Source organism: Tenrec ecaudatus, chromosome 15 (assembly GCF_050624435.1).
Source record: "Tenrec ecaudatus isolate mTenEca1 chromosome 15, mTenEca1.hap1, whole genome shotgun sequence".
Classification (NCBI taxonomy): domain Eukaryota; kingdom Metazoa; phylum Chordata; class Mammalia; order Afrosoricida; family Tenrecidae; genus Tenrec; species Tenrec ecaudatus.
Genome location: NC_134544.1, coordinates 56,793,757 through 56,808,783, shown reverse-complemented (window position 1 = coordinate 56,808,783; position 15,027 = coordinate 56,793,757). Strand labels below are relative to the sequence as shown.

The following is a 15,027-nucleotide window of genomic DNA, read 5'->3' as shown; positions in this document are numbered from 1 at the left end:
CAAATCAGATTAGACTAGAGCATGCACACTGCTACAGATAAGAGCCCACAACACAGGGAATCCAGGATAGATAAACCTCCTGAGAGTAGAGATACCAGGAGGATTAGGAGAGGGTGGGGGGAGAAAGGGGAAATCAATCATAAGGATCAACTTATAACCCCCTCCCAGGGGGACGAATAATGGAAAGGTGGTGAGGGGCGATGGATGATGTAAGATATGGAAATAATAATCTATAACTTATCAAGGGTTCATGAGGGAGGGCGGGGGGAGAGAGGGGGAAGAAATGGGGAGCCGATATCAGGGGCTCAAGTAGGAAGAGAATGCTTTGAAAATGATGGTGGCAGCATATGTGCAAATGTGCTTGACACACTGGATAAATGTATGGATCTTGACAAGAGATGTAAGAGCCCCCAATAAAAGTATTTTAAAAAATATATGGTGTGATTAAACTTATGGAAAATTATACACCTTTCTTTAGACACTACCAAGTATATTTCTAGACATACATAGGCTCACATATTGTATATGGACGTGTATATGGTTGTCTGTGTTTATGTATGTTTCTGTATATATAAAACTATAATTATATGATCTATCTTTTGTGCATGGGGAACTATTTAACAGAACACCTATCATAGGTAACTTCAAGTGAAGAAATTGTACTTAAAAACTTCTCTTTCTTTACAATAGGTTGTACATGGAAAACTCAGAAAACACATGACCTGATCCCCTCTCAGGAAGGAGTTTATAGAAAAATAAAATGTCTTTGAGTCAAAGTAAAGCAGATAATTTCATTAAAATGTAACATTAAATGACCATGATATTAACATTAAAAAAAGACTGCCTTTCTCAAAAAAAAAAAACAAAAAACCAACTATCTGGCTCTGCCTTTCCCTCCACCACCTTCTGTTTACTTGACCCCATCCACAAAACAAAACTTTAAAACCCAAAGAAATGTTCATGCAGTCACACAATTGTCACAGCTAGGAATGACCCTCACATCTGACTTCCAGCCAGCGCTGTTCCACTATCTTCCGGTCTACTGTAGAGAGACAGAGACTATAAAAATAGAGCAGATGAAATTACCAGTGGAGGCAAATTAAGTTGGCATATTCATTATCTGATGGGTTGCTTCCTTTGTAATTGGGCATTGTGTATATTATAATATGTGTATGTTATAATATGGAGAGTGAAATATGAAATTTCACTCATTTCACAGTTGGCTCACTTTTTGACAAGGAAGGGAAAGCCAGGCCAATAGAACTGCACCCTGTTATGGAACATAGCTTAGGCAGCGCAGGTCACCTCCCTCTGTGATTCCTTATGCCAGAAATAGCCAGAGACCATGCACAGGACTAGAGGCATGTACCACACACAAGAGGTCAAGTGCACTGCAGAGGAAATAGAGGAGACAGAGAATGCCTTTGAAAATGTTTGGCCTCCAGGGGGAAAAGTTAAAGAAGTCGAAATCAGAGACTATAATTCTATTTTTCAGAATATAATTAAGCAAATATTTATCGAATACCTTCAATGCTCAAAGACAAATTAGAGGTGGTTCCTGCTCTTACAGAGCTTACAATCTAGGGGGGATGTGCTTACGAATGGCAAACACAAGGTCAAAAAGGGGACTTCTTGGAAAGGTACATGCAGAATTGTTATAGGGAAATGGATATTCTAAGTTGTACACTGTGCATTCCCAAGGGATGGCATGAATATTACATTTTCAGTTGCAAAAGCCCAATATCGACTCAGGCTGCTTTGTTCTAAATACCAGTAGACATTACTAAAGAAATCGATACACTTGCGTGAGGCCCTCGCCTTACGAAATCTGAAATCTGGAGCGCTGGTTTTCTCTTACCGTGTTTTGAACAGAGACCCAGCCAGACTGGCAGGTCGTATAGTGGCTTAAGCAGCTGCTTTCCAGACAAGTCTTGCATTCCTCCCAGGAATCCGCCAAAGACACCTGGCAGAGCCGCTCTTCCTCGTCCAGATGTTCTTGAACTTCATTCATAAGTTTCAGGATCTCCTAATTAAGTAGAAACAAACACTGTTTTATTTTGCAATTCCATGTGTACCTTCGCTGATTTCCCTTTGTGAACAGGTGCATGTTGGAAATGCTCGCTTCAGCCTCTCTCCTTCAGCTTTCTGTTTGACTATTAGCTCTGTTTCTGGCCGAAGGTTAAGCAAACCTATTCCATGTGCTCATTTATTCACTCAACAAGCATTCATGGAGCAAGACACTGCGTTTGACTTGCGGGAATCCTCAGTGAAGAGCCACTTCCTATTCTGGGGGAACCTTCGCCTGTCATTTGTCTGATCACTTGTATGTCTTTAGATCCATTCTAGGGGAGGGGAAGGGGGATGTGGGAGGCAGGTGCCAAGGCTTTAAAAGCTCACTTATTCTAATTGGTTCGTTTGCTGTCTTCAATTTGCGCATGCTCTTAAACATTGCAAGAAAGCACAATCATTGATACAATGGATGGATGGAATGTGATAAGAGCTGTAAGAGCCCACAATAAATGATTTTTTTAAAAAGAAAGAAAGCATAATCATTGTGCATCAGATGAAATATTCCCACCCAGTTCCATGCTAATTGCAGACGCTGTCTCTTTAGCATCTTGGTTGTTTCCCGTGGGGCTCCCGGCACACCCTGTGTGGCCTCTAGCTTGCTTTCTGACCAGTGCTCTGTGCAGTCTGACCCAATAGCCTGCAACCCACCCACCCGCGCCCCCATCCCGGCCCCCGCAAACCCCAATAGAGGCCCAATAGACGTCTTTTTCCGCACCTGCCAGAACGAAATGGGAGTTTCTCCCTGCCTGAGGCTGAAAACAAACGAAACTCACTGCCACGCAGCGGATTCCAACTTTTAGTGACCGGCTGGAAGATTTGAACCGCCAACCTTTCAATTAGCCATGGCGATGCTTACTGGAGAGCACCACTTAATTAGGAGACACCAGTGGCCTAGGTGCTTCCACCTGACGGCGACTCCATGTGTGTCGCAGGAGAATGGCCTGTGATGGCATATTTGGAAGTAGACCACCAGTTCTTTCTTCCGTGGAGCCACTTGTGGTTAGCATCCAAGTGTGTTAAAGGCTCGCACTACGAGAAAGCATCCCCAGTCGCCGGGGAACTCCGGGACTAATGAGCTCTGCCACCCGATGGCTGCAGCCTCAGGGCCAAATATGAGCCACTTAGAAGAAAACCGCATTAGGAAGAAAAGTCCCTTTTATTTAAAACCAGCTGAGTGTGCAATTTAACCTAATAGGACAGAGAGGAAACCACTGTTTCTTCACATATTAAGCCCAAAGAATCACCCGGCACTGACAATCTTCCGAGCCTGCTGGGAGTTTTCAGTTGACCTCATTGTACCGTAGGCTAAATAAATAAATTGGCAGGGCACCAGCCTGCCCCAGACACCCTATGATCCACACAGAGTTTTCTTGCAGAGTAGTTTTGGAATCGTCTCCGGAAAGGTTGCCTCACCAATACGTGCGGGTTTGATCTAATAGTTCCAATTGGGAACATTCTGCTTATTGTCGTCATAAACAAGAAATTTCAAATTTTCTAACTCTGAACTGCACTAAGGATGTGCCCTTGGGCAAACTATGTAATGCCTTTAAGCCTCAGCCTTCTGATTAGCAAGCAGCGACAGCAATAGGATCGACCGCTTACATGAGATAAGCAAGGCGCCTAGCTTATGACTGTTATCTTTCTTGTCCCCCAAAGCAGGACGAAAAATGACTTGTCCCAAATTTAAGTGCTGACATTTCGTCATGGATGGAGTAGATAACCTCTGCTTTCATTTGGAATGTCCAAACTAGTCCTTCCGCATTCCCTCAAAAGGTCCCCGGTACATCAGATTTCATAGTTAGGACGTTATTCCTGTTCAGAGCTTAGCAAAAATCTCAACACGATACCACGTAAACCTGCCGTGGGGTAAATCACCCTGGGCAGCTCCAGGCTTCCCGTTCTGTGCAGAGTGAGCTGGGGCGGCTGTCCCTGAGCGTTAATGGGAGCAGGTGAGGACAGCGGCTGTGAGGGTGCAGGGCCATGTTCAGGACTCGGAGACGGGGGCATTTACTCCATCTTGGTCAATTCGTGATTTGTTCACTGTAACTTTAAGGAAGGCAATTCAGGATTAAGTAAGTGTCTTTAAAAAAAAAAGAACTTTTAACTTGAGTGCTGGAATCAAGCCGTGTTTAATTCAATGAATTTTTAATCGGTCAGTGCTTTTTAAAGCACGTGTGAAAATACTCCCTGTTCCTGGATGCTGCTGCGTCAGACGTGAAGCCTGCGCAAGTTTACTTGACTCCTGCCTCCTTCCATCGTGCAGGGACCTTGGCCCGCCAGGAGGGCCCTGTATCATGTCTGCCTGTGCACTCTCTCTCCTTTCATGCATCCCAGTGCTGGGGTAACAGGTTAATTAGCACCTCAGACCTCAGTTTCCTTAGCTGTAAGATGAAAGCAGTGGTTCTTCCAGATGCTGGAAGGACTGGGTGTGATAATGCGTTTTGTTGGGGCTATAAAAGATGTCTGGCAGCATTCCGCCCAGATGGTGAACCTCACAAGTCTACTAGGGACAACCTAGCTCCGGGGCCTTTCCCATTTTCCTGATGAGGAGCTATTTTTGATTTCCTTACAATGTTTTGATTGCTGCCAAAAGGAGGAGGAGGAGGAGGTCCTGCAGCGGCTGGTCAGGCACTCTCCTTCCCTTGCCCGGAAGGCTGCCTGACTGTAGGTGTGGCAGCGATGTCAGCCAGTCTGGTGACAGGCCAGAGCACAGCTCTGCGGGGTCAGGTTATCAGACAGCCCAGAGGAAAGTGCCTAATCGGCTCCCAAAGACCACAATGCTCGGAAGGGAGGAGAAACCAAGCTGCTTTCTAGAACTCCGTGGCCTCTCACTGTGGTGCACGCGCTGGGTGAGAGGAAAGAAATATTAAAACTTCCCTTCAGGCTTTTTTCAAAAAATTAAATAGATTGAGTTATGGTATTAATTGAGGAACCCTGGCAGTGTGGTGGTTACACACTGGGCTGTGATGTGCATGGTCAGCAGTTCGAAAACACCAGCCGCTCACTGGAGAAAGACAGGGCTTTCTACTCCCTGAAAGAGTTAGTCTCAGAATCTCACAGGGCAAGTTCTACCCTGTCCTAGAGGGTGTCTGTGAGTTGGCATTGACTCGATGGTAGTGAGTGAGTGAGTGCGTGAATGTATTATTTAGTATGCCAAAGTTCTCTTGAGGTGTTTATGCTAGACAACTTCCCCTCCACTCCCCATCATTGCAGAAACATTGGCAGTCTTCTGCTTGCCAACCAATTGCAATACATGGTAGTTTGGGGAAGATTCCAGTGTATTGAAGTTTATTATCTAGCTTTCACAGACCATTGTTGCTGTTAGCTGCCCTGACTCATGGCAACTCATTTGTGTCAGAACAAAACTGGGCTCCATCGGGTGGGTGTCCAGTGGCTTGGTTTTTGGAAGTAGATTGCCAGACCTTTCTTCCTACTCCACCTGAAAGCTCTGCTGAAACTTCTGCTGCATCCTAGCAAGACATCAGCATCCACTCACAGCCAATTTGTGATTGTGCATGAGGTGGATCGGCCAGACCTCACGTCTGGGTTTTCCCTCTGGAAGGTAAGACCTCTCCCATGGACCCACCAATGCCCTCCTTCACTAAGCTGACCCCCAGAACCCTTGTAAGAGAGGAGGCTTAAAAAGCTTCTTGCGCAAAAACCCTGTCAGCTGGGAAAATAGGACCAACGTGAGCTCAAGTGGACAAGAAGCAAGCAGCCTTGCTGATGCAGGGCACAATGAGCTTTGGATTGGCCACATGACAAGGCACAAAACATGGTGATCTAATCCGATCAGGCACGGGGCTAAAGGTACAAAACACGGCGATCTAATCAGGCACGGGGCTAAACATTTTGAGTTATTTAGAAGATTATTTGAAAGTTGGACTTCAATCCACTCTAGTTGGAAGAGATGGTGTTAGCAGTTCATATGTTTGACTGGTGAATAAATTAATACACCTATATGTCGAACTGAGCGCTGACAAATTCTTTAGTAACGCAGATGTAACATCGGAAACTCTTGATGGTCACTGGTCTATCTCAAGTCTCCTCCATACTTTTCTGCAATACCCTAATGCAGAGGAAGTTAAGTATCATGAAGCATTTTGAAAAACCAGAACTTCACATGGAGAAATCCCCCCAATTGCTGGATCTGGAGTCTACTCCGGACTTTACAAAGGCCTATTCCACAAGGAAGATGTTCTTTAAGGAAACCTGAAGTTTCCTGCCAACTTTTTCTCCCATAAAGGTTGGTGTCCAGAAAAACTATTATCAAGGACAAGAAGTGATTCATCGATTGCACTAACAAGTCCAGTATACTTGGTCCAGACGCGTTCAGGAACAGGGACGCTTTGCCGTAAGGGTACCTGCTTTTGCGCTCTGCATTTCCGCAGGGTTTTCATTAGACCGGCGTGTTCTTCCCCTCTTCTTCCCATCGTGGTTTTCATCTGCTTAATCCCAATCAACGCCTTCTTCACCTCTTCATTGGCCTCCATCTCCTCAGACTCAGAAAGACCTAAAAGACATGTTGCGGTTTTGCCCTTGGCATTTAATCAGATTACGAAACCAAGGGTTCGCCAATGTTGCACATCCCCCAAAAGAGGCTGAGTTGCCCCCCTAGAGGATCATGAATTGTCTCCGGGGTCCAGCTGCCCCCAGGAGGGAGCCTGTGCTCTTCAGTTCTGAGAGCCCAAATAAGACGGGTTTTACCTTCCCTCATCCTTGTCATTTTCTGGAGGGCTCATTTTTTAAAACAGCCTTATGGACATCAAATTCACATTGCATGCAATTTAATAGTTCATTCATATGAAAAAGAGTTATACAATCGTCAGTACAATTAATTTTAGAACATTTTTTAGTTAGAGTCAATTAATATGGTCTTTCTGTCCATCATCCCTTAAATTATATATTATCATTCTGAACTTTATATGTATGTGGATATGTTAGGCAGATAGGCAGGGATGGGATGTCCATTGACACATGCCCAGAGAGCCAAGCACGAGAACAAATGGCGGCGCACTGCACATGCACAGAGGCCTAGGTTTCCCGCGGTGGCCATGGGTGGGCAGTAAACCTGAATCGGCCCACCTGGGCCAGGTGAATGCAATTCAGCCAATGGGGTCAATCTGGGGTCGTCCACCACACCTCCCCCTGGAATCCTTGAAAAGGCAGGAACCCAGAGGGAGAGACAGGACTTTTGGAGGAGAACTTGGGAAAGAGATCTTTGCGTGACGCCGAGCAGTCTCTGCCAGGCTGCATGGTCACGAGGAATCCTATGGGTGTCGTGTAAACCTGGAACATCTTCTAACTCTCATTAAACTCACTTGGATCACGAGACAGGCTTTGGCGTGAATTCTTTCTCGTGCGGAGCCAAGGACCGAGGTGTGACTCTATCCCCAGAGAGATCTAATAGATATAGTCCCATTTTGTATTTGTTTTTGGTTTTTTTATAGCCCCATTTTGGAGGGCATTTTCTATGAACCAATCGGAATCTAAAAACCCCTTGGCACCCAGTGGATGCTGACTCACAGTGACCCTATAGGACAGGGTAGAACTTGCCCCTGTGAGTTTCTGAGACTGTAATGCTTCACAAGAGAAAGTCAGTCTCTTTCATTTCTTCTTTTTATTTAGCTCAGTCTTTTTCCTGTGGCGCTACCTTGCAATTAGCAGCTCAATTCATAACCGATACTCCATCAGGGCTCCTAATAAAACAGGTAGAGTATGGGATTAACACCTGACCTTAGTAGAGGGTGGCAGCCCTGGTCTTGTAGTAGTTATATATTAGGGTGACCAGATGGCCCGCTTTTTGCGGGGCAGCCCCATTTTTAACAATTTTTCCCACATCTCGCAGCGTTTTTTTTAAAAAAGTCCTGATTTTTGGAAAGAATGCACAGACAAGCTAGAGTATAAAGTTTTCGGCTGCCGTGTGGCTAATTTGCCAGGATATGAGTTTTATCAATGGTGTCTCGCTGGTGTCCCGCTTTACCAATGTTAAAATTGGGTCACCTTATAATATATATCGAGCTATGATTCACATGGTTGGCAGTTCAAAACCACCAGTGGGAGAAAGACTGGCCTTTCTACTTCCAGTTGCAGTCTCCGGGAGTCACTGGGAGTCAGCAGTGACTCGATGGCAGTGCGTTTGGTTTTTAGTAGGAGGTATGAATCAGGCCACGGTCCTGTTTCCTGTATCAAACTGGGAACAGATGAAAAGCGGTTAGCGTCTAGCTTAACTATATCTGTAACAATATAAACAGGAATGCTTTCCAATGTACTCCCTTTGTTAGTAAGGCTCTTCCCATCCCTGATCTATGATCAGAGGGCCTTGGCCAGCGGCTTAATCCATGGGGGGACTGTGCAAATGAATTTGGGGTTTCACTGTCATCCATAGCCTTCTGAAAACCAGGTGCTCAGAATTTAAATGCTAATACGATTCCTTCCTCTGGTGGTAAGTTTTATTTTTTATAATACTTGGATTACACAGGCTGGTGTGCTTCTCCTGAGTGGCCTTAGCTGACACCTTACTTAAATGGTCACTTGTTTTAAGATGGCAGACACTCTTCTTTCTAATAGCTGGACCCCATCACCACACTTTGCTATAGCACTTAGGACTTGCTTTCATTTATCACCCGTCCCACACCTTCTTTCACTTAAGAGTCAGGACTCTAAATGAAGACTATATACTAGAGATCATTTAGAATTTCCTAGAATCTACCCAGCACGGTAAAGCTTTTGTCTGATTTCAGCTTTAATGACCTTTGAAAGTGGCACGAAATTCAGAAAGCATCTCAGCTAATACTGGACAGCCTATGAGATGTTGCAGACATACCCCTCTGGAAGTCTTGAAGCCAGTTGCTCTGCTGCAGACCCTGCCTGGTGGCTGTCCCAGGTGGACCAGGACAGGCCTGTGTGCTGTAGGGCTTTCAGTGGTGGAGTTTTCAGAAGTAAATTCCCAGGCCCTTCTTCTGAGGAGCCCCTAGGTGAACGCCCACCTCCCACCTCTTGATGAGCGGCTGAGTGAATCAACCCTTCGCACCACCCCAGACCTTCACAAAACATTTATTGCTACTGCTGTTAGCGGCCTTTGAGTCTATCATCATGACTCACAGCAAGCCCATGTGCGCAGCATAGAACTGCTTCATAGGATCTTCAAGGCTGTGATTTTTAGCATCAGATCGCCAGGCCTTTTTTCTGCGGTACCTCTGGACAGTTGGAATTGCCAGCCTTTCAACCAGTAGCCGAGTGACAAACCATTTTCACCATCTAGGATGTCCAATAAGCAAAAACACTTCAACAATGATACCCACCAAGCCCCCTGGCACCGAGGAGTCAATTGTGATACACAACGCCCCTGTATAGGGTTTCTCCCGCTGTTAATCCTTACAGGATCAGACCACCTCCTCTTCTCTCGTGGGGATGAGCTGCCACTGCTGGGGTGAGCAGTGTAGTGCTTAGAGATGGCGCCATGCTGTTGGCCTGCAATTCTTCATCACCTTCTTCTCACAATCACTAAGGTGGCTTTCTCAGGAGCTTCTTCTTGACTCTAAGTTGAATTATAGAGGAGGCCTTCACCACTTGTCTATTAGTTTGCCACACTGTGGTGGCTTGTGTGCTGCTGGAAGCCATGTCCCTGCTATTCAAAATGCCAGCATGGTCACCCACCGTGAACAGGTTCCGGTAGAGCTTCCAGACTATGAACAGACTTAACAAAAGGAGTGGGTTACCTATTTCTCAGAAATTCACCGGTGAAAAGTCTTATGAAAAGAAGCAGGATAGTGATATACATATAACCCCCTCCCATGGGGACGAACAAAAGAAAAATGGGTGGAGGGAGATAGTGGTCAGTGTAAGACATGAAAAAAAATTTATAAAGGGTTCATGAGGGAGGGGGGAAGGGTGGAGGGAAATAAGCTGATACCAAGGGCTCAAGTAGAAAGAAAATGTTTTGAGAATGATGATGGCAACATATGTACAAATGTGCTTGACTCAATGTATGCATGGATGAATTGTGATAAGAGCTGTAAGAGCCCCCAATATAGTGATTGAGAAAGAAGAAAAGAGAAACAGCAGGCCATTGTCAGATATAGTGCCACAGAGGCGCCTTCAAGGTTGGAAGGCACTGGAAGCACAATGGAGGACAAGCTGCCTTCTCAAAGTAGAGTTCACCATAAGGGTATAGATAGAGCTTTCAGGGCCTTCATGTGGGTCCGTGATGGGACACAACTCAAAATGAGAAGAAAGAGCTGCAAACATCCATTAATGATCAGAATGTGGGATGTATGAAGTATGACTCTAGGAGAATTGGAAGTCATCAGAGGTGAAGTGGAACGCATACAGATTGATATCTTAGGCAATAGTGAGTAGAAATGGACTGGCATCGGCCATTTAAAAATAGACAACTATTGGTTTCTATGTGTGAATGACAAATTCATGAGAAAGGGCCTCACCCTTATCATCATCAGAAACTTGCAAGATCTATCCTGAAGCACAATACTGTCTGTATGGGAAAATATCTAGACACCTGCAAGGAGATCCAGTTAATATAACTCTTATGCAAATTTATGCACTAAAGCGAATGATGAGAAAACATCAAAGAATTCTACCAACTTCTTTGGTCTGAAATTGACCAAACATGCAATCACGATGCATTGGTAATTATTGATGATTGGAATGCAAAAGTTGGAAACCAAGAGGAAAGAACAGGAGTTGGAAAATATGGTCTTTGTGATAGAAACACGACTGGAGATTGCATGATAGAATTTTGCAAGGCCAATGACTTAATTGAAAATACTTTTCTCCAAGAACATAAGTAGAGACTGTACACATGGACCTCACCAGATGAGCTACACAAAAATAAAATGGACTACATCTATGGGGCGAGAAGATGGAGAAGTTCAACCTCAGCAGCCAGAGGAGCCAGAGGAGCTTGGCAGGGGAACAAGTCCACAAGAGCCAAAATACCGCCTTGAGCAGTATCGCTCTTAAATTTTGAGAACGGCTCAAGAATACATTCAGCACATTGAACACTAATGACAGAAGACCTGACAAGCTGTTGGATGACATCAACTATTAATAAAGCAAGAGGCTGCAAAAAGGCCAGATAGAAAGGATCAAAGCGATGTCAGAAGAGACGCTGAAACTTCTCCTGAACATAGAGCAGCTAAAGCTCATGGAAGCAAATGAAGTAAAAGAACTAAGAAGAAAATTTCAGAGGGCAGCTCGAGAAGACAAAATAAAATATTATAATGAAATGTGCAAAGACTTGGAGTTAGAAAGCCAAAAGGAAAGAATATGTTCCCATATCTCAAAGAATTGAAAGAAAAATTCAAGCCCTGAGTTGTAATATTAAAAAATTCTCTGGGAAAAATGTTGGATGATACAGGAGTTATCAAAAGAAGATGGAAGGAATACACAGTCATTGTTCTCAAAAGAACTGGTCAACATCCCACCATTTCAAGAGGTAGCATAAGATCAAGAACCAACTAATGATACTGAAGGAAGGAGTCCAAGCTACAGTGAGGGCATTAGTGAAAACAAGGGTCTAGAAATTGATGGAACACCAATTGAAATGTTGCAACAAGCTGATGAAGCATTGGAAGCACTCATTCATCGATGCCAAGACATTTGGAAGATGGCCGCCTGGCCAACAGACTGGAAGAGATCCATTATTTGTACCGCTCCATAGAAACGTGACCCAACAGAATGCACAAATTCTTGCACAATATCACTGATTTCGCATGCAAGTAAAATGTCACTGGAGATCATTCAGCACTGACTGAAGCAGTACATCAACAAGGAGTTGCCAGAAATTCAAGCTGGAATCAGGGGAGGATGTGGTACAATGGATATTGTTGCTGACATCAGGTGGATCGTGGCTGAAAGCAGAGAATACCCCCAAAAAAGATGTTAGTTTGCATTTTATTGATTATGCAAAGGAATTCAGCTGTGTGGATCATAACAAACTATGAATCACATAAAGAAGCATGGGATTCTAGAATACTTCGTTGTGTCCATGAGGATTCTGCACGTGGACAAGGAGGTAATTGTTTGAACAGAAAAAGGGAACATTGCGTGTTTTCAAGTAAAGTGTACATCAAGGTCGTGAACTCTCATCCTACTTATTCAATGTGTGTGCTGAACAATTCATCTGACGTATATGAAGCTGGACGACCTGAAGAAGAAGGCAGCGTCAGGGCTGGAGCAAGGCTTATCCACAACCTGTGATGTGCACATGACATAGACTCGAAGCACTTGCTGATGAAGCTCAAGGCCTGCAGTCTTCCGTGTGCAACTCAATGTAAAGAAACCCGAATCCTCACAATTGGCCCAATCGACAAAATCATGATAAGCAAAGAAAAGACTGAAGTTGGCAAGGATTTAATTTTGCTTGGATCCACAATCAATGCTCAAGGAAGCAGCAACCGAGGACTCAAACGGCATTTTGCATTGGGCAAATCTGCTACAGAAGGCCTCTTTAATGTGCTTAAGAGCGAGGGTATCACTTTGAAGTTACTAAGGCGTGCCGGACCCGAACCATGGCTTTGGCAATTGCCTCACATGTGTGTGGAAGCGGGGCAATGACCAAAGAAGACTGCGGGAGAATTGAGCCACTCGAATTACGACGCTGGCCAAGAATATTGAAAGTACCGCCGACTGGCCGAGGATCCAATAAACTGTCTTGAAGGAAGCACAGCCAGAGTGTTTAGTGAAAGAGAGAATGGGAAGACTTTGTCTCATGTACTTTGGACATGTTATCAGGAGCGACCAGTCCCCTGGAAAGAAACACCATACTTGGAAAGTAGAAGCTCAGTGAAAAAAATGGGAGATCTCGAAGTAGATGGATTGACCCAGTGGCCGCAAACATGGGCTTCAGCCTGGGCTGGGGTAGGACCAGGCAGCGTTTTGCTCTGTGACTTGAAGGCACTGAGCTACAACAAAGTAGCCCGGTGGTATAGAAGTTAAGTGTTGGGCCAGGTCAGCAGTTCAAGACCACCCATTCAAAAGGACCTGCCTCTCCCTGAGAGAAAGGTGAGGCAGTCAGCCCCCAGAATGATTTACATCCTCAGAAACCCTATGGAGTACTTCCACTGCCCCATCTGCTTGTTATAGGTCAGAATTGATGGTATGGTGGCTCTCAAGGTTCAGCATTCAGCTGAAAACCTAAAGGTTGGACATCTGAATCCCCCCAGCGGCACCAGGGCAGTCTGTTTCCATAAAGAGGACAGGTACGGCAACCATGCTCAACAGATGGAGCATGAAACCCCCTTGGTCACATGAGGTCTCTATGAAGTGGAATCAACTAGATGGTGCCTAGCAACGAGAGCTGTCAACTGTCAGGAGTCACTGCGTGGCCAAGCACTTGGCTGCTCACCAGAAGGCTGGCAGTTCACATTCACCTAAAAGAGCTGCAGAAGACAGGCCTGGTGATCTGTTTCCCTAAGTATGGAAAACCCTGTGCCACCATTCTACGCTGCACACACGTGGTTCCACTTTCTCACATGACTCGCCATGAGATGCAATGGACTTAACGGTAAACGACAATCAGTTACATTTTAGCTTACTTAATTTTAAATGTTTAGTACCAAAGCATATGCCATTCGGCAAAAGCTGCTGGCTAATTACCACAGGGCAAACAAAGTCAATGTAATCAGAATCCATTCTTTCACGGTTTAAGAATAATTGCACAGATTATTGTATTTGTTGGAATTTTTTAAATGCTAGAAAAGTATTTCGCTGTTCATTAAAAGAGTGTTGAGATGAAACCAAACATCTGGATGATACACACACAAGCAGTCAAAAAGTTGGCAAGTTTTATCTGCATGATAGCAAACATCTGGATATGTGCACATTCTCAGATAGTTGGTTGGAATTTTCTATTTTTAGCCAGATGTTTGGCGTCGCATATACTTTGTTTAAGTGCCCGGAGATCATTTTGCCGTGAAACTCAAGAGTTGTCAGGACACCTCTTATCTCTCCACCATAAATCACGGTAAATGCCAACGGCATGCAAACAGGACACAGCCCAGATAAAGGAAGCAAACATACTCTTCTGGTTTCCACCAACTGCAGTTTTGTCCTTCCAAGTGGGTGCACAGTGACAGTCTCTCAAGCACAGCAGACACACCATAACTATCCAGAGTGGCGGCTTCATGTTCCCGAGGCTACTGCAAAGGAAAAATAAACCTCATCACATGCCTTCTAGCGTGTGTTTTCTACAGCCACCAATGGAAAACACATGGAGTTCCCAAACATTTAATAACTATTTTTCTTTATGACTTGAGACACTTTATGTTAATAAACCTGCGACACAAGGATGCTTGAAATGTCAGGGTTTAAAAAAATTGTTTTTTTTTAATACCAAGTCCCTGATAGTTAAATAAGATCATCATTTCAAGTACTCTTGTGGTCTCCAAGATTCACAAGTGAAGACAATGAATGCTATGTCTTGCAGACACGTAGAGGCCAAACTTTGTTTTATTTGCACGTCAGCTGTAAACAGCCCTAAATTTGGAATCAGTTAAAATCGTGTCAGAGGGGTTCTTTTTTTTACTTGGACTCGGAGTTCTGCGTCTCCAAGTGGACTTTTATTAGGTGGTTCACTACTTACTTCTTTCTGAAGGCCAACACAGCCTCACACATTTTTCTCAGACTTCTTAGAAAACCCGTCGGCTACATGAATAATGCACATAGTGAAGTTTTCTTTGTTCTCAAATACTGAATTTCCGTTTACATTTGATTTGATTTACATAAGATATACGGGTTTCAAATGGAAAATGTTTAAACATTACTAAAAAATTAGATAAGTGAAAACAACAATGATTTGGCAAAATTAAATCTCTCAAATAGCCCCAGAGAAGTTATTTATCTACTTTATGTATAGCTGCTGATTTAAACAGACAAAAATAAAAATGAAGCTATTATTTAGCTAACATTTAGACTGTTATAATAAGCACATAAAAT

General features: G+C 44.1%; 1 protein-coding gene across 1 annotated transcript in view; it reads right to left on the bottom strand.

Moving 5' to 3' along the window:
• Positions 1–14,218, bottom strand: part of CLUL1 (clusterin like 1) — a 33,207-nt gene extending 18,989 nt beyond the window's left edge. The window contains exons 1-3 of the mRNA XM_075533116.1: positions 14,113–14,218; positions 6,435–6,583; positions 1,859–2,026 (exon numbers count right to left, since the gene is read on the bottom strand). Of these exons, the coding sequence (XP_075389231.1) occupies positions 1,859–2,026; positions 6,435–6,583; positions 14,113–14,218 (423 nt within the window). The remainder of the gene's footprint in view (positions 1–1,858; positions 2,027–6,434; positions 6,584–14,112) is intronic.
• Between the last annotated feature and the right edge of the window lie 809 nt (positions 14,219–15,027).